Source organism: Polyodon spathula, chromosome 5 (genome assembly GCF_017654505.1).
Source record: "Polyodon spathula isolate WHYD16114869_AA chromosome 5, ASM1765450v1, whole genome shotgun sequence".
NCBI classification, from domain to species: Eukaryota; Metazoa; Chordata; class Actinopteri; order Acipenseriformes; family Polyodontidae; genus Polyodon; species Polyodon spathula.
The window spans coordinates 24,501,908-24,527,386 of record NC_054538.1 but is presented as its reverse complement, the minus strand read 5'-3'; the positions used below and the strand labels follow the sequence as shown (position 1 = coordinate 24,527,386).

Below are 25,479 nucleotides of genomic sequence, written 5' to 3'. Positions count from 1 at the left end.
TGTGTAAGCTGTAGGTAGCAGTCTCCATTACCCTTTTTTCAATGATTTTACTCTTTTTTTTATATATATATAGTATACATTTCTGTAAACACGTTACACTATACAAAACAAAACATAAGGAGTATCAAAGCAATGTTCAAGAATATTGAAAATTGTCTCTAAATCTTGAATTCCTCAAAATAGCCACCCTTTGCCTTATTAACAGTCTCATAAACACGAGACATTCAGTTAACAAGTTTCAGCAGGAAATCAACCATGTCTTCCCAGCTCTTCTGCAGCAATTCCCACAGATGTAGGGCACTTGTGGGTAGCTTTGCTTTGACTCTTCTGTCCAGTTCGTTCCATACAAGTTCTATGGGATTGAGATCTGGAGACTGGGCAGGCCAGGCCAACTGTCCTTCACTTTCCTTCTTCACCAGATAGTTCTTGCACAACTTTGACGTGTGTTTCGGGTCATTATCTTGCTGAAGAATGAAGGACTGCCCAGCTAGCCATAATCCTGATGGAATGGCATGTCTCTGAAGTACGCTATGATAGCCATGCTGGTTGAGCTTGCCATGGACTTGGTAAAGATCACTAACTCTGTCACCAGGAAAGCAACCCCAGACCATGACACTGCCTCCTCCATGCCTGACAGTGGGAACCACACATGCAGAACTCATGCGCTCACCCTCTCTGCGTCTTACAAATACTCTGCGGTTAGACCCAAATATTTCAAATTTTGACTCATCGGTCCATTCCTCAAATTCCAGTTTCTGTGTTTTTTTGCCCCCGCAAGTCTCTTCCTCTTACTCTGCACTCTTAACAATGGTTTCTTTGCAGTAATTCTTCCAGTTAGGCCAGCTTCACGCAATCTCCTCTGAACAGTTGATGTTGAAACATCTGTACTTCTAGTAGCATTTCGGGGCACTTAAACGCCGGTTTCGCAGACTTGTGACTTGAATGAACTTGTTCTCTGATTCTGAGGTCACCCTTGGACTGCCTAACCTTGTTCGGTCCTCATGAGTGCCAGTTTCTTCAAATTGTTTGATGGTCTTGGCCACAGCAGTTACAGACACTTGCAAAGTTCTTGCGATTTGTCTTAAAGATTGACCTTCATTTCTAAAAGTAATTACAGACTGTCTTTTTTCTTTGCTTAACTGAGCATATTTTGCCATTTTCTGCTCCCTTACATTCAGGAATGGCAAACTTGTGCCTATGCTACCTATATTTATAGTAATCATGGACCCTCACCTTTTAACAATAACGCTATGTAACACAATTTTTGTTCCTGGGTAGTAAGTGTTATTTCCTAATTGCTTATGCCTCAAAAGTATAGAAAATGGCTATTATTCCCCACAAACTTTGCTTTTGTGACCAGGATATATATATATATATATATATATATATATATATATATATATATATATATATATATATATATATATCTGTTAACTGTGGAGCAATAATAGTCTAACTAATAGTCTTTTTTACTTGTGTCATATCTAACAGAACGTATAAAATTAAATACATTACCTCACTAAATTTGGCTTCTTTAAGGCTCACTTGAAATTCTTCAATTGCTCTATGTACACTTTTGTGATTCTCCAAATGAGTTTCCACAGTTGGCAAATCTGAACCCCACTCTGAACGATCCAATTGTACCTTAACAGAAACAGAATTAATAGTTTCAGTGCAAAATAGCAATATCAATAACAACTGCATGCATTTTACATATCCATTAGGTATGAAATATATCAATTAGTAGATATGGAATTAATCTTAACTGGTAATACATGGAATCTGAGCAAGTTTTGCAACAGAAATGTTTTTAACCTTATAATAGTTTACCATAGTAAAAGCACAGTACAGTGAAAGCATTCTGAACTATAGATACACGTTATAAAGCCTAATAGGGTATGGTAAAGTATATTTAAAAAGATGGAAAACCATGGTAAACTATAGTAAATGCAGTATATCCATGGGAAAAGCATGGGAAAACTGTAAAATTACAGTGCCAATTTACTGTGCTAAACTTTTATAAGGGTAAACCCTGCAAGACAAATACATTGTATGTTACCAAAATTATTTTAAAAAATAAATAAATAAATAAAATGTTCAAAACACCAAAAGCTGACACCAGACTAAAAAATAAAGATATCAGTGCAGACACCTACTATAATCATAAACCAAGATTCTCACCTGCATTTCTTCAACCCAGTTCAAAAGATCTTGCACAAAATTCATGTTGACTTCTTCCTCAGTCAAACTGGGATCAGCGAGTGAGGATTTCATTGTGGGTTTCCGGATCTGCGTTCGTTTTAGGGACTGCAGTGCTGCGGAGTCCATTCCAGTAACATAGCCCTGCACCAATGCTGGCTGCAGCCCCGGGGTCATGGCTGGGGTGAGGGAAGGGGTCAGATAGGGAGTCAGACTTGATGAAAAACTGGAGGAGAGTCCAGGGGAGAGACCTGGCATCAATCCAGGTGTCAGGGTAGGTGTTAAACCCTGGGACAGACCTGTGTTCAAGCCCGGGTTCATGTTCTGTAAGAAACCTGAGTTCAAGCTCTGCGTTATTCCAGAAATCATCATCTTGGTCTGCTCTGTGGACAGAGTGCGTCCCCTGCTGTACACAGAGGAGCACTCAGACTTGAGGGCTAGCAAGTCATCCCGAAGCTTTGATACCCTAAAAACACAAATAATAATAATAATAATAATAATAATAATAATAATAATAATAAAATAAATTTAAAAAATGCCTGCTTGTTAACAACCCAAAATAAAACAGTTGAGTGTGTGTTTTCTCAGATGTGTATACTGTGTTATATCAGTGTACGAGTTCTTTGCATGTAATTCCTAATTATATAAATAATGTAATTTAAAATGTATAGTATGATCACTCTGGAAACAGTGTGAGGGTAAAAAAATTCAGATAGCTATTCAGTAGCTGTCTGAATTTAAGGTGTGCTCCCCCCTCACTGAACAGTATACTGGGTTGTATTATTTCAGTCTGATTCAGTAAAGTTGGGGATTCATACCTTTGCACTAGCTGATCGGCCAGATAATATTTCCCATCCAAAAGAATCTGGATATCGACAACTTGCTGGCGAAGGAGGCTGTCACACTCCAGCAGGTATCCTGTAATCTCGGCTTCGTTCTGGAAATGTATTCCGGATTCTAACCTTTTTGCATCCTAAAATATTAAAGAAGACTGTTTAGCTAATTTTAAAACAGCAGATATGGTTCAAGAAAGTATCCCTGTCACCCATCAACATTTGATGGGTGACTTAATGTTCAGAGTGCAATTTTTAGTGCTTTAGAAAACATTTATTAGTTGTATTCCGTTAATTTAAAAAATAGCTTTTACAAGCAGTATATTAGTGAACCAGTCAAGACTATAATGGAACATCATTACAACACTAACATCATCACAAGATTTTGTACCAGAATATAAAACCTCTATTGTAACTTACAGACTGCAGTGCATTTCTTGCCAACATTAACTTATCTTCCCCAGCCACACAGCCACGCTGTACTCTGCTTGCAATTTGTTGCAGCATTTCAAGCCTGAAATGAAGAAAAATGCATTAAAGTATAATTTTATGGAGGTTGCTACTGTATGCCAGTTTTAATTGACAATAGTAAAAACTGTTATTTTATTACAGGCAACTATATATATATATATATATATATATATATATATATATATATATATATATATATATATATATATACACACACACACACACACACACACACACACACACACACACACACACACACACACACACACACACACACATATATATATATATATATATATATATATATATATATATATATATATATATATATATATATATATATATATACAGTACTGTGCAAAAGTTTTAGGCAGGTGTGAAAAAATGCTGTAAAGTAAGAATGGACATGTTAATAGTTTATATTTATCAATTAACAAAATGCAAAGTGAGTGAACAGAAGACAAATCTACATCAAATCAATATTTGGTGTGACCACCCTTTGCCTTCAAAACAGCATAAATTCTTCTAGGTACACTTGCACACAGTTTTTGAAGGAACTCGGCAGGTAGGTTGGCCCAAACATCTTGGAGAACTAACCACAGTTCTTCTGTGGATTTAGGCAGCCTCAGTTATTTCTCGCTCTTCATGTAATCCCAGACAGACTCAATGATGTTGAGATCAGGGCTCTGTGGGGGCCACACCATCACTTCCAGGACTTCTTGTTCTTCTTTACGCTGAAGATAGTTCTTAATTACTTTCGTGTATGTTTGGGGTCGTTGTCATGCTGCAGAATAAATTTGGGGCCAATCATATGGCTCCCTGATGGTATTGCATGATGGATAAGTATCTGCCTGTACTTCTCAGCATTGAGGAGACCATTAATTCTGACCAAATCCCCAACTCCATTTGCAGAAATGCAGCCCCAAACTTGCAAGGAACCTCCACCATGCTTCACTGTTGCCTGCAGACACTCATTCGTGTACCGCTCTCCAGCCCTTTGGCGAACAAGCCAAATATTTCAAATTTTGACTCATCAGTCCAGAGCGCCTGCTGCCATTTTTCTACACCCCAGTTCCTGTGTGTTCGTGCATAGTTGAGTCTCTTGGCCTTGTTTCCACGTCAGAGGTATGGCTTTTTGGCCGCAAGTCTTCCATCAAGGCCACTTCTGACCAGACTTCTCCAGACAGTAGATGGGTGTACCAGGGTCCCACTGTTTTCTGCCAATTCTGAGCTGATGGCATTGCTGGACATCTTCCGATTGCGAAGGGAAGTAAGCATGATGTGTCTTTCATCTGCTGCAGTAAGTTTCCTTGGCCGACCACTGCGTCTACAGTCCTCAACGTTGCCCGTTTCTTTGTGCTTCTTCAAAAGAGCTTGGACAGCACATCTGGAAACCCCTGTCTGCCTTGAAATTTCTGCCTGGGAGAGACCTTGCTGATGTAAGTTTAACTACCTTGTGTCTTGTTGCTGTGCTCAGTCTTGCCATGGTGTATGACTTTTGACAGTAAACTGTCTTCAGCAACCTCACCTTGTTAGCTGAGTTTGGCTGTTCCTCACCCAGTTTTATTCCTCCTACACAGCTGTTTCTGTTTCAGTTAATAATTGTGTTTCAACCTACATATTGAATTGATGATCATTAGCACCTGTTTGGTATACATGTTTAATCATACACCTGACTATATGCCTACAAAATCCCTGACTTTGTGCAAGTGTACCTAGAAGAATTGATCCTGTTTTGAAGGCAGCAAAGGGTGGTCACACCAAATATGGATTTGATGTAGATTTTTCTTCTGTTCACTCACTTTGCATTTTGTTAATTGATAAATATAAACTATTAACATGTCTATTTTTGAAAGCATTCTTACTTTACAGCATTTTTTCACACCTGCCTAAAACTTTTGCACAGTACTATATATATATATATATATATATATATATATATATATATATATATATATATATATATAATATATATATATATGATATATAATAACATTGGTAAATTCCATATTTTCGTGTGATAGATGACTAAGATTGTGTCCCCATCCATACCTGTCCACTTCAGGCCGTAAACTCTTCTCCCTCTCCAACATGGCAATTATAAGTTTTCCCCATTCTCTTTCTACATCATTAGGGTGATATTCTTGTGGGAGTTTGATACGACCAAATTCTATCCAGGACTTTCAAAAAAAAAGAAAAAGAAAGAGGGGGATGAGGCATTACAAATAATAATAATAATAATAATAATAATAATAATAATGAAAACAGCAGACAGTGTGATATTATTTTTAAAGACATACCTCTAACAGTTTGTACAGATGTTTGATTCTTGTTTTGTCGTTCTCTTTCTGTGGAATTTCAGTTTCTTTAAACTGCAAATACTGATTATAAAGTGCCTGCAAAAACAACATTTGAGAATATATGCACACTGTATATTAGAAGACTATTAGGTTAAAAAATGGATACACAGTGGAGTAAAATATATCCTATTTCGTTCAATGTAATCCTCCTTTTTACCTCAGGACTCAGGTCCTCACTTTTGGACCTTGGTTTGAATAGTAATATTACTTAAATTTGAGAAATCATGACTTATCACTATAGAATGCTTCCTGGAATTGTATACTGTAAGTTAACCTAAGTTTCCCATTACAGTGCCTCTGCATTTCCACCAGGTCCTCATATGAAACGCAACACAGAATCATGAATTTGGTTTATTTTAAAAAAGCAAGGATCCCGGATCCTATATGAAGGAAACGTTATTAATAAATCAAACCAAAACTTCAGACCTCATTAACCCCACTGTTCTAGTAGCAGCTCCCCTTATAAAAGTTTACCACTGCGTGTAACTACATGCTTTACCATGGTAAACTTTTACAAACTAAAAACCTCACCTTGAGTTCTACAGGATTGTTTGGGAATGTTCGATCTGACATTATTGTCATGTGATGCCTTATCCACTGGCTGAAGTAATTCACCATGTTCTGGTATTCCACCCACTTAATGTCAACATCCTGTTTTAAAAGCAAACAAAGAAAGCAAACAATATTAGGTTATATTCAGGTAGGTTAAAGAAGGCAAACTACTTTGTAAGTACTTTGACCAGGCCGTAAGATTCTAGCTTGGGTCTCACTAGGGCTCAGTAGAAACTCAAAAATGTCCCAAGAGTTCAGAAACATTTTGGGACACTTAAAAAAACCTATTCCAAATGTGTTTAAATTTTTTAAACTCCCAACTGTTTTGGCCTGTTCTAATTAAACTGAGTTTAATTAACTATAAAATGTGGATGGAAAAGACACGACACTGATATTTTTGAAGAGTTTCAGCACAGCGTCTTCTTTCAGCAGGTGGGGAGCAAAAGGTTGGTGTGTTCAAGCTAATATAGCAGAAATAGCTAAATAATTTTACCAACAGATTAAAGTGTTCCAGCTCATAAATGAATTACAGCATATAGTTTGAATTAGTGACATGTTATATATGTTCTATGAGTAATTTAGTTATTTGTTTTCATAAAATGAATAGAAAAGTATAGTTAAACCAAGGAGAGTACAGTAGATTAAATTGTTTGATTCCTTATCATCCACCCAGCAACAGGTGACATTTGTATGCACATTTCTGCCACATTGTAGAAGTTTGCATTTATTTACATAACAGCTTCTCCAAATGTGCTGAAACTAAATGATACATACTATTCTAAAAGCACAACTAATTGTATCATCATTTAGGGGTGGGGGAGGCAGGTATATGGGGGCTGTGTGTCCATCTGTTACACGGAATTAGACAAAAACTGCTTGTCTAGTTCCAATGAAACTTGCTAAGGACATTCTTCAGTCAAGATATTGGAAGTTCCAGGTTTCAGGTTTGTTTTTCATAAGATATTTTACATTCCACATCAACTTAAAAAGCACATTGGTAGATGTAAAGTATTGTCTTCTCTTCACAATAGTTATTATTCTTAAAGGATGCTTCTTTTAAAAACAGTGTAGTTAGCACTTCTGTTTGGTTCCCTACTGAGCAGGTCTAATCTCCAGCATGTGCTAAAAACAAAACATGATCCAGTTACTCACATGTGCAGTGATGCCTTCTCCACCCTCTGGTATTTTGGGGAATGCATCATACAGTGTTGAAACATAAGTTATAACTGACTTCTCATCAGGCGATTGTACATCAACATCTGGGAAAAGGATACAAACACTTGAAAGAATGCAACATCAGTAGCTACTTCATTTTTATACAGCACTTTTTAAATAGTAACCAACTCCTTTTCGGTTTTAGGATGGTACCAATTACCAAGACATAATGTAAAATGAGTATTAGTGTCTGAGGAAAACAAGGCACAGTTTGTGCATGAAGGGAAGACCATTTCTGCATATACTGTTCTAGAAATAAACTAAACTAGAAATAAACCATATAAACTCAGCAATATCAAACCACAGAAATGGGATATTTACTGCTAATATTATGTTTAATAGCTCACCCTCTGGATCGAGGAGTCTTGCCACTCCTAGTTGTTCAGCAACACAAAAGGCTTGTTCCAAATTTGATCGACTGCTCTGAGTGGCAACCATGTTCATATCAATCAGGTCCGGCCTAAAAGAAAACAATATATTATATATATATATATATATATATATATATATATATATATATATATATATATATATATATATATATATATATATAGTTAACAAACATAGTCGTATCAGCTGTATTAAAGGAATTACCAGGCTTTAAGATTATAACCTTTAAAAGTGTTGTTTTAGTGCCATGGTGTAGGCACATAGTTACTTAATAGCAATAAGTAATTGAAGCCTTAATTAATTCAGTTATCTTAAGTAGCTGGGCCTCTTATTTATTTAATAGCCTTCAGTTGTTTAGATGCCCATAGTAATTGAGCTCTTGAGTTCCGGCATGCCGAGTTGGCAGTGGCTATGATCATCTCTTTGTGGTGCTAATCTTTTCGATCAGTGCACCACCCATAAATGCTACGAAATGTTCTGTGTCATATGCCCAGAGATAGCACTTCTTCGCACCTGCCCAATATATCACAGTCATACTTCAATGTTTAGCAACCGCAACTAATATTTTAGAAGTTATAAAGAATAAAAAAAAACATTTATTTAAACGTTAGTAGCTGTATTATCTTTAGGTAGTACGGCCATATATGCCATCTTACCAATCAACCCGAAAGGCTGCTGTGAGTAGAACAAGGCTTGTGGCAGGGTTGATTTTAAATAAAACTGCTTAATCCCAAGAATGTCTTTGCTTGCCCTCGCTGATTGCATAGCTGAATATACTGAGGAATTTTTGGTTTTTAAATTGCATTCATTTGTACACTTATGTGTATTTATTTTAGTCTGAGACCATCCTGCTTAGGTATTCCCTTTATAAAAGTTTACCATAGTAAAATCATAGCAAAGTCTAATAAAGCATATAGAAAATGATTCAATGCCATCAGCCAACCAACTTTGAGTTCTAGTGGGCTTCTTTCAGACAGTAGATGACCGCTGGAATGTCACAGCATCAACTAAATAAAACTTAAATCTGTTCAAGTGCCAGCTTTTTCATTTTGACGTGCCGTAATGAAATCTCCGTCCACATCTATTGAACAGCAAATAATAAACAAAGACACAATTAGTCCAAATGTATTTTATTATCTACTAAAACCAGTCAATCAATACTTTGCACAAACGAAAGCAACCAGTCCTGCACCTGCAACTCAAGTGTTAGCTTGAGTGAAGCTCAGCATCTTTCAACAACAACAAACCGAAACACGGATGATTCAGTAATATAACACAGTTGTATTTTTTCTGTAATTATGTAGGCCTATGTGATCCTTTATGAACATTTTTGGGACTATTTTCCTAAATCCTTTCTCAGTGGACAGTACTCAATGAATCATTACAATTTTCCGGTAAATCTAAGTTTTAAAAGAAAATAATGAGACTTTTTTTTCCTTATAGCAATAGTGCCGGCTCGGTGAAGGCTCTATCATGTGGTAGTTGACCTTGATTTTCATTATTGTGCATAACTCCAGTCGCAGTTAACCACAGTACCACACGGTAGAGCCTTCATCGATGTGCACTGTATTAAAAACATGGCAAACCACAGAGAAAACCGAAAATGTACTGCGGTAATCTACTGTAAGGGTTAGATAGAATGTATCAAAAGGTGGCAGGGCAGAAGCCCTGCTGTTGTGAATAGTGTGTGGGAGAATGCAAGGTTGGCCGAGATAAGGTTAAATCTGTCCCTGCCAACAATCACAGGTCTTCTACAATTAGGAGAAGAACTATAATGTGTAGCCTATACCAAACACATCAGTGTTATTTCAACACAATAATTTATACATGTAAAATACAGTGAGCTCTATAAATGAATTTGTGTGCGACTGTATTGCATTTTTTGAAAACCTGACACCTTCTTATGTCAGACAAACATGTCCAGCTGGTTTAGCGAGGGGCTACCGTATGACTATGAAAAGCTTTTTGATAGAAACACATTTTTTATTTGGGGTGATGGTGGGGCCCCCTGCCATAGAATCTGTTGGATTAAACTGCCTTTCATTGTTTATTAAAAAAAAATGTCACACGACTCTTGCAAGAGAAGTCCTCGAAATTTGAATGAACTGGAGCAATTCTGCTTTGAAGAATGGTCAAAAACCACTAAAGATTCATGCCATAAGCTCATCGCTCATCATATGCCATATCCTAATCTTTTAAAAGAGGTTATTGTTGCTAAAGGTGCCTCAACTAGCTATTATTTCATTTTCCTTGTCAGAATATGAATACTTTTGAATTGGCATTCTTCCGAGTGTTGCAAAAAAAATGTTGAAATAAATAATTATATACATATATTTCTTGTAACGTTCTGTCCATCCACAAAAGCAAAACTTTTGCTACAAAAGATTTTTCCTAAAATTCTTTGTTTTTGAGAAATTTCTAGAAATTATAAATTTCCACTGGGGTATGTAAACTTTCGACTACAACTAATATATATATATATATATATATATATATATATATATATATATATATATATATATGCAAATTGTGGTTTTCCAGATGAGATCATCACTGAAGTTAAAGCTCATTTTTCTAATAGAAACAAAAAGCATGCTTTATATCATAACAGTAAACAACTTGCAGATGGCAGAATTCAAATTTTACAGTAAGACTTATCTACAGTGCCTATTTACCCACTGATGTCATAAAGAAGAGACACCAATCTGAGACAATATGTCATTCACAGTGAGATTCACCCTTCTAGGAAACCTTTAAAAGGCACACTTCCATGCAGTAGACCATGATGCACTACCTGTAATTACATTAACACCCAAACAGAGACCAGAGGCGCTAAATCATCATTCAACACCCATAAACCTTTCACATGCACCTCTACAGGAATAGTATACTGCAATATCTACAAGAAATTCCATAAACTGTACATTGAAGAAATTCAAATTCGATTCTGATAAAATCATGACATCATCCACAGAACTCTTGAAAAATAACTGTTTACTGCACCGTTTTTACTTTTCTTCCCACACAGCTGAAGAGGGCATTTGTCCAAAACAGCATGAGATAAATGATTTTACTTCATTAGGAGGTTAGCAATGTTTCACAAGTCAAGTATTCCAGGGAGAAACAATAAATAAAAAACTGTGGTCCTAGAAACTTAATGAAAACCAGAGGCAAGAAGCAGCATGTAGTAATAAGATATATATTTGTTTCTTTCTTTATAGACCATAGCGAGTTTTTAGCATGATTTATCTTTTACTATTATAAAGGAAGACAAAACCTAAAGATCATTTCCTACTAAGGATAATAATGTGTATCTGTTTTGCACAATTTCACAAGTATATATTCTCAAAAGAACCTCCCTTAAGGATAGTTAAAATCAAGCTAATGAGCCACAGATTAGAATAGACTGTGCTGCTATGTGTTCTGCTTTAATGGTTATTGTGCATGTGGAAATAACAGTATGTAGAACACAGGAGCCATGGTAATTAGTAATTAGCAATTTTAAAGGAGAAGTAACAAAAATTTGAAACCAATTTTCTTTCTTGTTATTAGAAGTAATTCTATTATCACTGGTAACACTTTTCTTCTGTTGAAGATCTTTAGATTTTTATACACACTACATTTTAAATGTTCCTGCTGTTCCTTGGTACAAAATCACTTAATAGGCCAAATTCACAACAATTGACCAACAACAAAGTTTGTTGTTGAATGCAGCAGTTTATTTATAGCTCTGGTTTTCAACTTTTTCTTAAAACTGTACCCCTTCTGCCTGGAGGTTTCAGCTCAAATACCCCTTTACAACTTTCGCTCTACTGAATCATTTTTTTGTTGTTTATTTAATATATAATTTATGTTACAACAATTTGAGACTGACAAACTGCTGGTTTAGGACATAATACCAAACAGTAGGCCTAATTCTTAAAACATTTAATCATAGGTCTTTGGATGCACAAAATCAAAATGGAATCTCTTCCCTTTCTATTCGGCAAAGTTATTATAAATAATCCAAAACAGTCTGCACTGTTTATCATGTTACATTAACATTAAGATAAAACTATAAGAACTAACAATGATTCACTTTTTCTTAAGGCTAACATAAAAAGTATCCAATGGGACTAACTTTCTGTGGCTTTGCACTTTCTGGAGACTCTTTTCTTCCTTTGTTTTTCTTTTGCAAGTAAGAAATATATCCATTTTTAACTTGAGAAACAACACACAGTATAATCTGGATGTACTCTATCGAACACCAAAAATAAATTCAACCAGAAGCACTCACGCCTAATAAATAAAGTCAAGTACTGTGATTATTAGTTATGTTTACAAGAGCATTTATACTTCTAAAAAATTCAGAAAGATTGTGCTTCACGTGCAGCACAGGCAGAATCGTCAGACACCTGCTTCACCCACCCTAATATCTGAATGGAAATCCGCTCAATCGAAATCACGCATGCATAAAAATGGACGATACATCTGAGCTGCTAAACAAAAAAAAATGAAATATGTATGCACAGTGGTTTAGAGATAATATATAATACCGTTGAAAACAATGAATTCAAGATCATTATTTTCTTTTACTTTCACTTTTATTTTTGCATTTCTGAGTGGTCGTGCATACCCACTAGAAATACCCCCAGGGCTACGCATACCCCCAGCAGAAAACCCCTGGCCTACAGCATTGTATTTGATATCACCACAAAAAAAAACAAAAAAAGAAAAAAAATACAACCACACTTCTCTGAAAATAAGGACAAGGAAATAATATTAATAAAGCTAATAATGAGTAAAACAAAAGCTTTTGTCAAAAAATAAAGACACCAGTAAATACTGCATAAAACAGACTTCTCGTCATTAGCACTCAAGATATCTGCAGAGGAAAGGTATATGGTCCAATAATACATATATAAATACACAACAAACTAAAGATCTAAATTCAGCAGTACTGATACAAGGTCCACAAGTGCAGTGCAGTGCTGTAAACTAAATTCCAAATAGCTGAGAGCATTTGAAAAACACACAACAGGACGTTCCAAAGATAAAATGTTTACATGAGTGAGTTTTTTCTCAGGGTAATGAGTATTTTTCTAACCCAAACAGATACTAATTCCCTCATAACAGTTGCTTTAATATACATTTGTGTAAGCATATCAGTCATATAACGACAGTATAGTAGTAAAGCAGAGTATAGAATAAAACTATATTCATGAATTAGCAATGATAATCTAAAACCACCTTTTGTAGTAAACACCTATCATACTAAATAGATGTTTGTAATGGGTGGTTTAACTGTAACCATTATCCTTGTCCTGATCCTACACTGCTAGTCTGTTTAAATACTTTATTTTTACAGCATTAGCACTTCATGTTGACATTAGCATTTTTAATGGCAGATTTAATCTATATCAATCTACACTAATGAACTTGTCTCCCTTTTGAAGCACAGTACCTGTATTTATGAATAATGGTGTTAAATAGTCTCCCATCCCTCCAGCAGGTAGTAAAGTTTTCACATCGCACACCAGCATAGCTTTCAGTTGTCTGTTGAGACCACAGCAGCAGCTTCTCTTTAGCTGTCATATCTTCCGACTCCCCAGTAACATGGATATCGGAGATCTAAAAGGCATGGAAAAAGTGAGAGATGGTGAGAGATGGGACACTGGTGAGACATTCTGAGCTTTCTGAAATAATGGGCAAGGCGTTAGGCTGGCTTCACAGACCCTGATTAGCACTATTCTTAGAGTACCATAACTTAAGTTACACTAGGTAGCCCAAGGCATGTGCCATAGGAGGCTGTGTGGTCCAGTGGTTAAAGAAACAGGCTTGTAACCAGGAGGTTCAAATCCCAGCTCAGCCACTGACTCACTGTGTGACTGGGAGTAAGTCTCTTAACCTCCTTGTGCTCTGTCTTACTGGGGTGAGTTGTTATAAGTGACTCTGCAGCTGATGCACTGTTCACACACCATAGTCTTGTATCTTGTAAAGCGCTTTGCGATGGTGGTCCACTATGAAAGGTGCTATATAAAGATTATTATTATAATAAGGGTCTGTGAAACCAGCCCTTAGCCTTGTACTCAAAACTTTCTGAAAGGAAAAAACAACAGTTACAATTTTAAAAGTAATAATACACAAAGTTGGGCTACTAACAAACCAATAGCTACATTGTCTGAGTAGATTATTTCTGATTTGGTGAGATTTTCCTTTTTGATAAGTGTTGCACATAGAGCTGAATGTAACTTGATTTTACTCTTCTAAATTGTTACTTTTGACCCGATACCATTTACAGTGATTTCTGGAGTTGCACCGGATGGTCTACTTTTGTCCAAATACCAATCCAGCACACTGGCCTTTGCATCTCTTCTGACTTGCCACCTTATTTTTATGAATTGGAAGCAAGCTGCCCTGTCCTCTCATGTTCATTGGGTTAGAGACATCATGCAATTTCTCAAAAAATTAGATTCACTCTTAATGTATCTATGGATCTAGCACTAAATGCTATAGTGCATGGCAGCCCTTTCTCTCATATTTTGACACCTTACAACTTACAGCTCCCTCTGCTTAATTCCTTTTATTACACTATGTAACACAATTTTTGTTCCTGAGTAGTAAGTGTTATTTCCTAATTGCTTATGCCTCAAAAGTATAGAAAATGGCTATTATTCAAAATATCACTATTTCCAATGGGAAAACGGGCAAATGTGTGTCTTTTTGTTCACATAAAGTCAGAAAAAAACAACATATAAAGCCAAATGAACATGTATTTATACTAAAGTAATACAAAAATGACTACAAAAGATTTAGAAGTGAGTAGTTTTTCGAGATTTACGATTATACTGTAAATATAGTATAATTGTAAATCTCGAAAAACTACTCAAAGACACACATTTGCCCGTTTTCCCATTGGAAATAGTGATATTTTGAAATATCACTGTCCTGGTCACAAAAGCAAAGTTTGTGGGGAATAATAGCCATTTTCTATACTTCTGAGGCATAAGCAATTAGGAAATAACACTTACTACCCAGGAACAAAAAATAAATAAATAAATAAATAAATGTTACATGGTGTTATTCTTGGCTGAATTTTCTTACAATAATCTGAGACCCTGCCCTCTTGTTTATTGATTGTGTGCCGTATGGCTGATAAGATGATTCAGCCTATACATATTTTCATTTACTTATTTTACTTTCAATGATATCACCATACACTAATGCAGTTTTTCTTTTCTTTTATCCTCATTGTTTTTGTATTATGTTTGAAACAGAAAATTAATGAAAAATAATTTAAATAAATAAATTGTTACTTTTTATATTGGGCCATGTAAAAATAATTAGGTATTCAAACACTTTTCTGTTGTGAAAAGTATTGTTTTATGAATCACAGAAAGTTTCATATTTAATTAAGTTTAATATAAACTTTTCTAACTTGGTGTTGGCTCCTTTCACATTAAAAAAAAACTTATTTAAATAAAGAGTTTGAGCTTTGTGGATAGTCTCAAAGGGTTGGTAATGAAAAAAGCTGGGATTTGATCCACACAGACTACAAAATTATAAACAACCTGAACAATCACATGCCACTTACACTGTAAAACATCCAATATCCTGGAATAGCTACAATACATCCCACAGTGTACAATTAAATCAACCACTACTGTAACCAACATACAGTCAAATGAATGTTTTAGTATTTTTTTTTTTAATGATGTTATGCTGAGGCAGTAGTATGTTTTGTACCCTTGAACAAAAACTTAATTATTGGGAAGCAAGATCAGTGGCCAAGACATGTCTGACCAGAGTGCTTTCTCATGTTTGAAGAATAAAATTGCTAAAGTTTTAATCAACATGTTTTAATTTTACATTTGCATTTATATTTTTTCTGCCTGGTAGAAACTGCATAGCCAATACACGTTTTAAGTATGATACTATCTAACACAAATAATAAATTCAAGAGGGAACAGAGATACTGGTCAGCTTATAAAATAGCATTCCAAAATCAAGACAGAGCCCAGGCTTGTTCTTTAGAGCACTCTTGACTTTAAATCTTTCACTAACGTGAAGGGCAATGTTTATAGTCTGGGAGCTTATTAAATTTGAGGATCACAAGGGTGACTTTTAGAAGGAGACACAGATGAGTGTGTGGGACTGGAAGCTAAACCTGCAATCAAAATGACAATTTCCTTTCCTGTTTGCACTTGACTTTGACTAGAATCAGATCTTGTTCTTTAAACTGAATCCAGCTGACCATTACTCACAATTTAGACTTGCCACTTAGGACAAACAAAATGCAAATGCAACAAGAACTGTATCATACAAATGTCTATGATGCTAATTAGTTAGGGCTAACCATACAGTTAATTTACTGTTTAGAAGTGCTTCACATTTACCAGCATGCAGATGTTTTATACTGCACAAAATAAATACAACAATAATTAACGTATGCGTTAATCAACCTCATCACCTCAACTGTTACGCTCAGAAGTCTGACAGGCATCTGTTATTCAGAAGTCTTCATATGCCTACAAACATCTGTATACACCAATGGTGGCCAATACACCAAACACTGCGATCCATTTTGGTGGATCTCAACGGGTGCCGCGTTTTTTTTTTAGGCACATGTGCGCTTATTTGAGGCACACAAGAAAATTGCTCAAATTTATTGCTGAATATCTACAAATCTTTTTGTTCTTCCTTTCTTACATAACATTTGTGCACTTCAATACTTTTGCATCAACAAAATTTAATGGACAACTTTTTTTTTCCCAACTTAAATGATTTCTTTTTTTTTTTAGAATCTCCAATTATTTTACCCCTGATTTTTCTCCCAATTTGGAATGCCCAATTATTATTTCTCCTTCGCTGCAGCGATCCCCACACAGCTCAGGGACCCGAGGCTCAGTGGGCGTCCTCCGACCCCACGAGTCAATCGCCGTCTTTTTACACCCAGGAACTCGAGAGGGGATGTCTGCAGGCTAACAAGAAAAGAGGACAAAGACCAGCCCAGCAAATCTCTGCCCCCAAACTCACTCTGCGTCTGGCTGTAGGGGTTGCTGCAGAGCGTTGAAGAGAAACAGTCTATCTGTAATCCACTTCCCCAGCCCCAGGAGCACCAAAGCCAATGCGGCACACCCATGGAATCCCCAGCAAGGATCAGCTGCATTGCACAACTAGGATTTGAACTTGTGATCTCTGGCTGTATGTACACACCGTGTGGCAGTGCTTTTACTAGGTGAGCCATTCAGGAACCAACTTAAATGCCTGGTAGCATCTTCCTCAGAATGTGCTGCTTGCCTGTTTATGGTAGCGGGATGGTCTGGCTGACGTTTCTGGATGTATGTCTGACCGCACAATGCGTGCCATTTTGAAGCACTCTGCTTTAATATATTTTCACGTTTGAACTTCTGGCTCCCTGTAAAAATGCAGTCTTGCCTGCTACCAGTTCCCCTACATCCTTTTTTTAAAATCTTTTAGTCACTGTTGGTTGAACTTGCATGTTCTTTTGCTACTTACAACTGTGAACACGCAGTAACTAACATAGCCCTTCTTGAAGCTCCCTGTTCGCTTTCATCGTCTGACATGCTTCACTGCCTATTTCTTGTAAAGACACTGACATATCTGAATTGTGTTCATCGTGATTTTCTTTTGAAACCTCTCCAATGACATGAAAATAAATCCTTATCTTAGTTTGACAAGTTTTCAAATTGTCTGGAAACGAGTAGCCTTCGCACTGATAAATCAGTGAAATTGGCAGGTATGGGATTTGTAGTTTTTAATGTGTGATTAACAGTGGGTGGTGGACACCAATAAATTACATTCCCAGAGTACATTACGATTGAGCTATGAGAGTTTAGATCTGACTATGAGTCTGAGGTGTATTATATATATTATATATATTATATATATATATATATATATATATATATATATATATAATATATATATTATTATACTTTCAGCTGAAAAAAAATCACGTTTATTTTTTATAGTCAACCTTTAGGAATTTCTAGTCGCACACGTGCGCCTAAATTAAAATGTACATTTGCACAAGCATTTTTTTAGTCTCATATGCAGAAACTGTCAGGATATTTCCATCTGTGCTATGGGATGACCAGGAAGCTCTCCCCATCAGCCATAACAAAAACTGTTAGATCCACCAAAAATATTTTGTGATCCGCCACTGGTATACACTAACCAAGATTTTGAAACAGATTTTGACAAATCAGGAACCATTTTTATCCTGGCACATGCCTTGTATTTCTTTATTGAATAGCACACTAGCAATACAGGACTTAGCTTTTGGCCCAACCTAATTCAGTGTAATAAATAGACTTAATAAGACTGTAGTAGAATGATTTCAATAGATCTCATATGTATTGTAATTAGATAGCAGTAGTTCGCATGGATGCCACCAGTTTGACTGACTTGTTTGTTTGCTGCGCTAAAAGAACCAATGTACCAAATGTATTGATACATGTGAATTGGTTGAATCATACAATTATGAAGCTCAATTTTGTTAAAAAAAATACATTCTGACACAATTCCTAAAAGGTGTGCAGAACACTCATATTAACCCTCTAAAGTCCAGTTTAATAGTATATACAAATCTACAATCTTATATTATTTTAACAATGATTTATACAGAAATCTGATAATAAAAACAGGTGAAAGGACACGTTATAGTACATTGACCCACCTATCAAGAATACCTTTGCATTTCCTTTAAAACCAATATGAGTCACCAGAAAAAACATATGCAGGCTAAAGTTCAACATATTCCCAGCCCTTTAGCCCCTCAATCTTAATCACTGCCTGTTACTGTATCAAGGTCACAACCCCTTCCCATCTCTCATGATTCTGTAATACCTGAACATTCCCTAAATGTATAATTATTCCTTATGGTGATTTTGTTTGTTGTTGTTTTTTTGTTTGTTTGTTAGTTTTTTCTCTGCTTCTAGGCAATGTAAATATGTGTTCAGAGTCACAATATGAATCACCCTGATGAAATTTGGTTGCTAAGAAGAAAAAAAAAATCCTTGGAAATAGCTGCTCATATAAAAAATATTTTCTAGCCTGTGGTCAGCTTTAAATGCCTTCTTGTTTTAAACGGAAACAATTACATCACTGGCTCCAGCAAACTGTTTCAAATACTGTAACTTCTTGTTCTCTCTCCTTTTCATGATACTCCTTTCATCAACCCTGAAAAGAAAGTTCCTCCTACTCAAAGGCAGCAGTATTTAGAAACAGACCAAAATATAAAAGTACATTATTTGACATTGTGAATCAAAACACATTATAAAGAAATAATGTAAAGTATTTAGTATGGCTAGTAATGGAAACAACATGCATAACATTATTATTATTATTTATTTTATTTATTTATTTATTTTAAATCATTTTGGTAAAAAACGTGTTGAAAGTTGGTCTTTTTATTACCTTGTGTCTGGGGTCTGTGGCCTCATGTTGAGATGTTTGGAAGGGCTCAGGCAATAGGTTCTGTGACAAAGAACCCCCACAATATGTATGTGGTCTCTTTTTCTGGACATGTGCCTTTATTCGCCTGATCGATTTAGGGTCCAAACCAGAAGTAATGTGGAGCAGGTTTTCAGTGCTTTTGTGCAGTTTATCTTGCTCAGATACCTCGTCGTCAGAACAGTTTTTAAGCTGGTAGGTTTGAAGAAGGTAATCAACAGAGCTTAAACTGACCGCTTTTTTAAAAGGCAGTCCATATAGTCGCTTGTCTAGTACAGTATCTTTTGAAGAAATATATTTAGGCCTTTGTTTCTTTTTGACAAAATGAAGACTGTTCTCTTCTGTGGTCCACTCTCTTCTGGGTGTATCAATTGATTCTGCATCCCCAGCAAGGTGATGTAAGTCCTTCTTATCTGGGTATGAAAGAGAGGATAATTTCTGATCTTCCAAAGCGGGGATACTCCCATGTTTTTCCAGCAACCCCGATTCACTACAGTTTGTAGATATCCCTTTGTTTTTATCTGGCGTGTCTTTTGCAGTAAAATTCTGTACATCCAGGGGAAGTCTATTTGAGCCCTTTTCAGCCTCATCTTCCCACAAAACATTAGTTGTTATGCTTTCTCCTAGTGAACTCTCCCCACTTTGACTTGTCAGAGAATTGGTGGTTTGCAGTTTCCTTTTTGTCTTCCTTTGAAAATATCTTCTGCCTTTGGGATGCTTTGAATGACTTAAAGGAGCCCTGGCTGGGTCAATGTAATATTCCTCCTTTGGACTTCTAACACATCCACAGACATTCCCCATTACAGTATGCGGTCATTTACACTTACATGTGTCTCTTTAAATATATCTGAATAAACAAAAATACATACATTTAAAAAAAAAAATTGTTATAAACTTAACTTATTCCAGACTTCTTCTATATCTTCTCTGGGAAGCAGCCATTTTGCATTTGGAATATGTACATGCAGGAAGCAGTGGCATTCAGCCCAGCAACAGTCTGTGTCTGATTAAACGCTCCAGTCCTTTTACATCAGCACTCCTTGGTAACAAAACTCATTAATATATCTGCCACAGATCCAGCAGGAAGGCTTCTGAAATGCCACAGATACAGCATCCGGTAGATCCTTGTTTAGTTTCACTGCTTCTTGTACTTTAGTCAGTCCCCATGAGACAGCTTTCAGGAATTTGCAGCAACCTTTGAAACTATTAGACTGCACGCAGACCTAAAATAAACACCATAAACACTGCCAAAGCACAGCAGAGATTTGTTACCTTTTAAATCCAAAGCATGTATATTTAGATACCGCATTTCTTCAGTGTATCCAGTTTTTCAAGTCTTTTTATGACATTCCCCCTTTGAGCTGTCATATGAATTTGATTTCAGGTCAAATTCATCTAGTGAGTTAAGTTTCACATACAGACTCTCTGATGCTTGATCACTGTAAGCTAGTAATGATGAAAAGTGCTCAGCAATCCTGTGCTCCAATATCACGTGTCAGACTGGTGGCATCCTAGCCTATCATGAAAGGTTTAAATATAAAAGGGCAGGGAGGGTCAACAAAAGTTGTGAAGACCAGGAGTCCCTGGACAAAGTGCTTTCACCAATGTTATTTATCACAGCACTACACAACCCAGACTGCTGCAGCTAAAGTATACTATCATAAGCCCCTGGCTTAAACAAATATTCTTGCTACAAATACATGTCATATTTGAATATATATATATATATATATATATATATATATATATATATATATATATATATTAGTATATATATATATATATAAACATCTAATAAATATATTATAAAAAAATCAAAAAAGATAAATTAAATATAAATAATTAAACAATATAAATATAAAATATATAAAAATAAAATAAACTAAAATAATATAAAAAAAATAAATAACTATAAAATAATTAGAAATCTAAAAAAAAAATAAAAATTATAAAACCATAATTAATAATTGTAAAATGAAACATCATAACATAACCACAACTGGCTATTCTACATAACAAATACACAATGGCTCAGACTTCACACACAGTTTGGAAATTAGCTGTTTGTGTGCATGTTGAAAGATAGTGTGTAATAGCTGTAGATAGACTAGAGCATTACAGACAATTTGTCTAAGAAGTGCTGCAATTCCCATTGTTTGACAGAAACATCCAATCTAAATTATTTTTTGAGTTATTTGCCACATCTCAACTACAAATACTTCTTTCTTATATATGTATTTTTTTTAGTTAGTTTTGCCAGTACTTATCAACAATTTTACATTTATATATACACAAAGTAAGAAGTTATACTGGTTGAAATACAGTGTATTGCTGTATTTGTAGTCATAGTCTTTATATAGTATGGGGGTATTTCACAACAGTTGAATTGACTATATCACTTCCAAGTTGGTACGTCCCACAATTTGGTGACCCCGTTTTTCACTTTTTAAGCCTTAATACAGTTCACAGTCAAGCTTCCACTGTATAAAACTGGCTTTTAGGGTCTGTCTATACAGAAAAACCTTGAGACCTGCGAACGAGCCATTACCAAGAGCATTTTACTTCCAGACTGACATGAATATTTATCTGCTCAGGGTGAGTTATTCCTTATACTGTCAACTAAAGTTACTGCTGAAATATACAGACAAGTGAAATTTTTCATATAGGAGGAAATATATGTATCATTATATTTAAATTTGAGTGTCATAAATATTGCTTAGTGTAATTGGGGCTCCATATTCCATATACCATGACATGGTCTAATAATATTATTTTGGATTTTTAGGTCATACTGTGTAGGTCACTGACCACAGAATTAGTTTTAAAAGAATGTTTCCGTGCCCTGTTGAATGTGCTGTGATGATCAGATGAGCTCTTGTACATTAGTTGACTTGTTATCATCTGCGTGTGACTAAAAGCCTAGCAGCCACTGCTGCAGAAATTGTGTTATTGCATAGCAGAACTAAAAATAAAGACACAATGCTCTTGTACTGCCAGGATACAAACATACCACGAGCAAACAAAGGGTTAAAATTGCAAAATAAAAGGTTAAAATCATAAAACTGTGTAGCTTGCATTTGAGACTTTAATCCTTAACTAAATCCTAAATCCTAGTCAAACAGTGTTCCTTTTAAAAATCATGTACATGATAAACCATATTTAAAAATACACAGAACTCCTGTCCTGTCCTGTCTACAACTCTTTTTAGGTGAGGCCAGAAGAGGAACATAGAAGCATCAAACAGTGTTTACTCTAAACACCTACGTGAACTGCAACTAATGCCAGCAGAGCAAAGGGCTGATTTGTAGGTCCCTGTTCCAAGAACTCCATAGCAACACGGTGCAGTGTGATGTTGGCATCAAAACACTAGAACTAATGACACATTACGTGACCATTCCTCTATTTTTTTCAGGGAAACTGTAAGCAGATATCTGTCCCCCATGTTAGTAGTTCTTTCTCTTTTGCATACTCTTTTGTTTTTTTCCTGTCTCTATTCATTTGTTTTTTTTTCTTTTTAAATAAAGCCATACAACTGATTCTACACTAAAGGGTAATTTTAATTTAATTACATGGCACTTAACAGCCCCCACCCACCCCCACCCTGCATTCATTACGGACAAATTGGAAAAGAGAGGAACAAAAAATAGCCATCACTGATAATACGATTACCGATGACAATTGTGTATGATAATCTGTATGATATGTTGCCTTGTCCAAAGTGACTGATACACTATTTAAATACTAGCAATATTTAATCCCAAACTAGTAGCAGAAGGACATGTTTCAAAGTGCTGTTCTGTTATTTTGGATATACCTATAAAAACCAAGGTTCAATTCTGATACCAGACTGTCAGATTCTTCACATATAATGTCAGCTTATTAGATCAGAAGGGTTAGAAAACTTTAATAAAAAACAGCTTTCTGGGCAAAATAAAATGCCTTTCTCTCTTACCCTTCAACTCAGAGATCATGAAGGAACAGGCAAGACACCCAGCAGCATTACTGCCAAACTTCTTACGTGAGTTGACAGTGGCAGGTGTAGGCATATATAACTCATCTCCCAAGCTAGCTGTCAGCATGTTTTGTTAACCCAAGCATAATGAGGCATGTTACAAAATCAAATACAAAAATGATTTCACTGGAAGGTATTTCATTTGAGGTTTTATTTTTTTCAAGATAGTCAAGGTAATTTATGTTAATGTTCTATCTATTTAACAAATATTCCAATAGGTACTTTGTTAAGGCAAGATTTGTGCTTTTTTGAATTCGAAACTGTTCTATGTCTTGAAATGATTGCATGATGAATACTACTGATCAATCTGATGCAATTATCAGAAAAAAAAGGTATGGCTGGGAGTCAGAAAGTGTGATAGCTATGTTATGTACACTGCTGTATTACTGAATTGTAAGATTGCTGATATATTTATATATCTGATATTGTCTAGTTTGCATAAGATTATTTAAATGTATGATTTTCAAAATTTTGAAAAGATTAAGCAACCTGATGAAATTAACTTTATATACTTTTTCCTTATTCTTAATTATTTACCTGTTTAATATCGTATTATGTGGGTTTTGTATAATTCTCTAGTATTGTTTCGGCTTGGATCATCACTTGCCTGCAATTGTAGCAAAAAATTGCTTCTAAAAGATTCCATAAGGCTGGGGAAGAAAACACACCATGCACAATGCTTCATGTAAGGACATCAGATCAGAGAGCATGTACCACCTTACCATTAGCCTTGAGGAGTGTACTAAGAAGTAGTTACAGTAGTACGCATGACAAATAATGATTGAAACACCAAGAGAATCAAACAGAACACACATAGGAGAGTAGAAAAGAAATGAAACATAAGGGAAATGTAGAGCCAATCCCTTACACATGTTGAGTACAGCATGATGTTTCTTTTTTGTTCTGCTTTGTGGCTGTTTTGAGTTTTAAGTTACTGTATATTCCTCTGTCAAGTCTTACATAAGGGCACGTGTGTGACATGTGCTTAACTTCACACTATGGAGTTTGACATTTGAGATGAAGGTCACCATGGCCTGCATTTACAGTATCTAGAATGCAGTTCTCAAATTTGAAGCTGTATTTGAAATTACTAAGTCAGTTTTAAACTACAGGGATCCCTAGTAGATGTTTTTGTGTAGAATCTATTAACATTCACTTTTCCAACTGGATTATAGAAAATACATTTGTGAGTAAAATCCTTAGACTGTACATCTTCCTTTCTTTTTTGTTGGTTTTTAAATCAATTAAAAATACTAATGAAGCCCAATGAAAACAACAAGAACCAAGACACTTGCAAGTGTAAGGAGTGACAAACACTGCAGAACCCTGAAATAACTTCCATGTTAACAGGCATGACCACCCTGATAAATACTTTATGAATGTGTCCTAACATGGAAAAACATTCAGTGGTTTCCACTCCTGTGTTCTCTTGTAATGCTGTGGGCTGCCGCTGTGCACCAGGGGATACTGCTGAGGTGCAATAGTAACTGTTTTGTATTTTACTGGGTTAACTGAATTTTGGAAACATCCTCCAGAGAACCACCAGCTGGCGCATCCTTTTTCTTAATGGTCACAAGGTGCTGTCAACAAGTACACTAATGCCTTTGTGTTTTTTTAATGTTTATTTAAATATCTAGTTTTTTTTTTTTTTAATTAACACAGAGTAACTGTTATGTTGAATATTTCAAGTGAAAAATCCAAGCTTTTACAAAATGCTATGTATGTATTGTACATTACATTTTAACAGGGAATTGGTAAAACACATGACAACTATATCAAATATTTTGGGCCTGCCAAGTCAATGTCTAAAATGAATATATTGTATTTAGCAATTGTTGAACTACATATACTTACATGACTAAAATGAAACAATAGCAGTTTGACACTGAAATCATTACACTTTCTTTAATGTGCTTCAGCAAGCTTTATAACATAAGCATCTTGGATGAGGAGCAATTAAATTTCTAGCTAGTGCACTTGAACAATGGCA

At 35.5% G+C, this 25,479-nt stretch overlaps 1 protein-coding gene across 1 annotated transcript in view; it reads right to left on the bottom strand.

Moving 5' to 3' along the window:
* Positions 1-25,479, bottom strand: part of LOC121316382 (dystonin-like) — a 189,945-nt gene that overhangs the window by 98,466 nt on the left and 66,000 nt on the right. Inside the window, exons 9-18 of the mRNA XM_041251459.1 lie at positions 13,464-13,630; positions 7,978-8,090; positions 7,568-7,674; positions 6,395-6,514; positions 5,804-5,899; positions 5,556-5,683; positions 3,453-3,546; positions 3,018-3,172; positions 2,182-2,665; positions 1,516-1,644 (exon numbers count right to left, since the gene is read on the bottom strand). Of these exons, the coding sequence (XP_041107393.1) occupies positions 1,516-1,644; positions 2,182-2,665; positions 3,018-3,172; positions 3,453-3,546; positions 5,556-5,683; positions 5,804-5,899; positions 6,395-6,514; positions 7,568-7,674; positions 7,978-8,090; positions 13,464-13,630 (1,593 nt within the window). The remainder of the gene's footprint in view (positions 1-1,515; positions 1,645-2,181; positions 2,666-3,017; positions 3,173-3,452; positions 3,547-5,555; positions 5,684-5,803; positions 5,900-6,394; positions 6,515-7,567; positions 7,675-7,977; positions 8,091-13,463; positions 13,631-25,479) is intronic.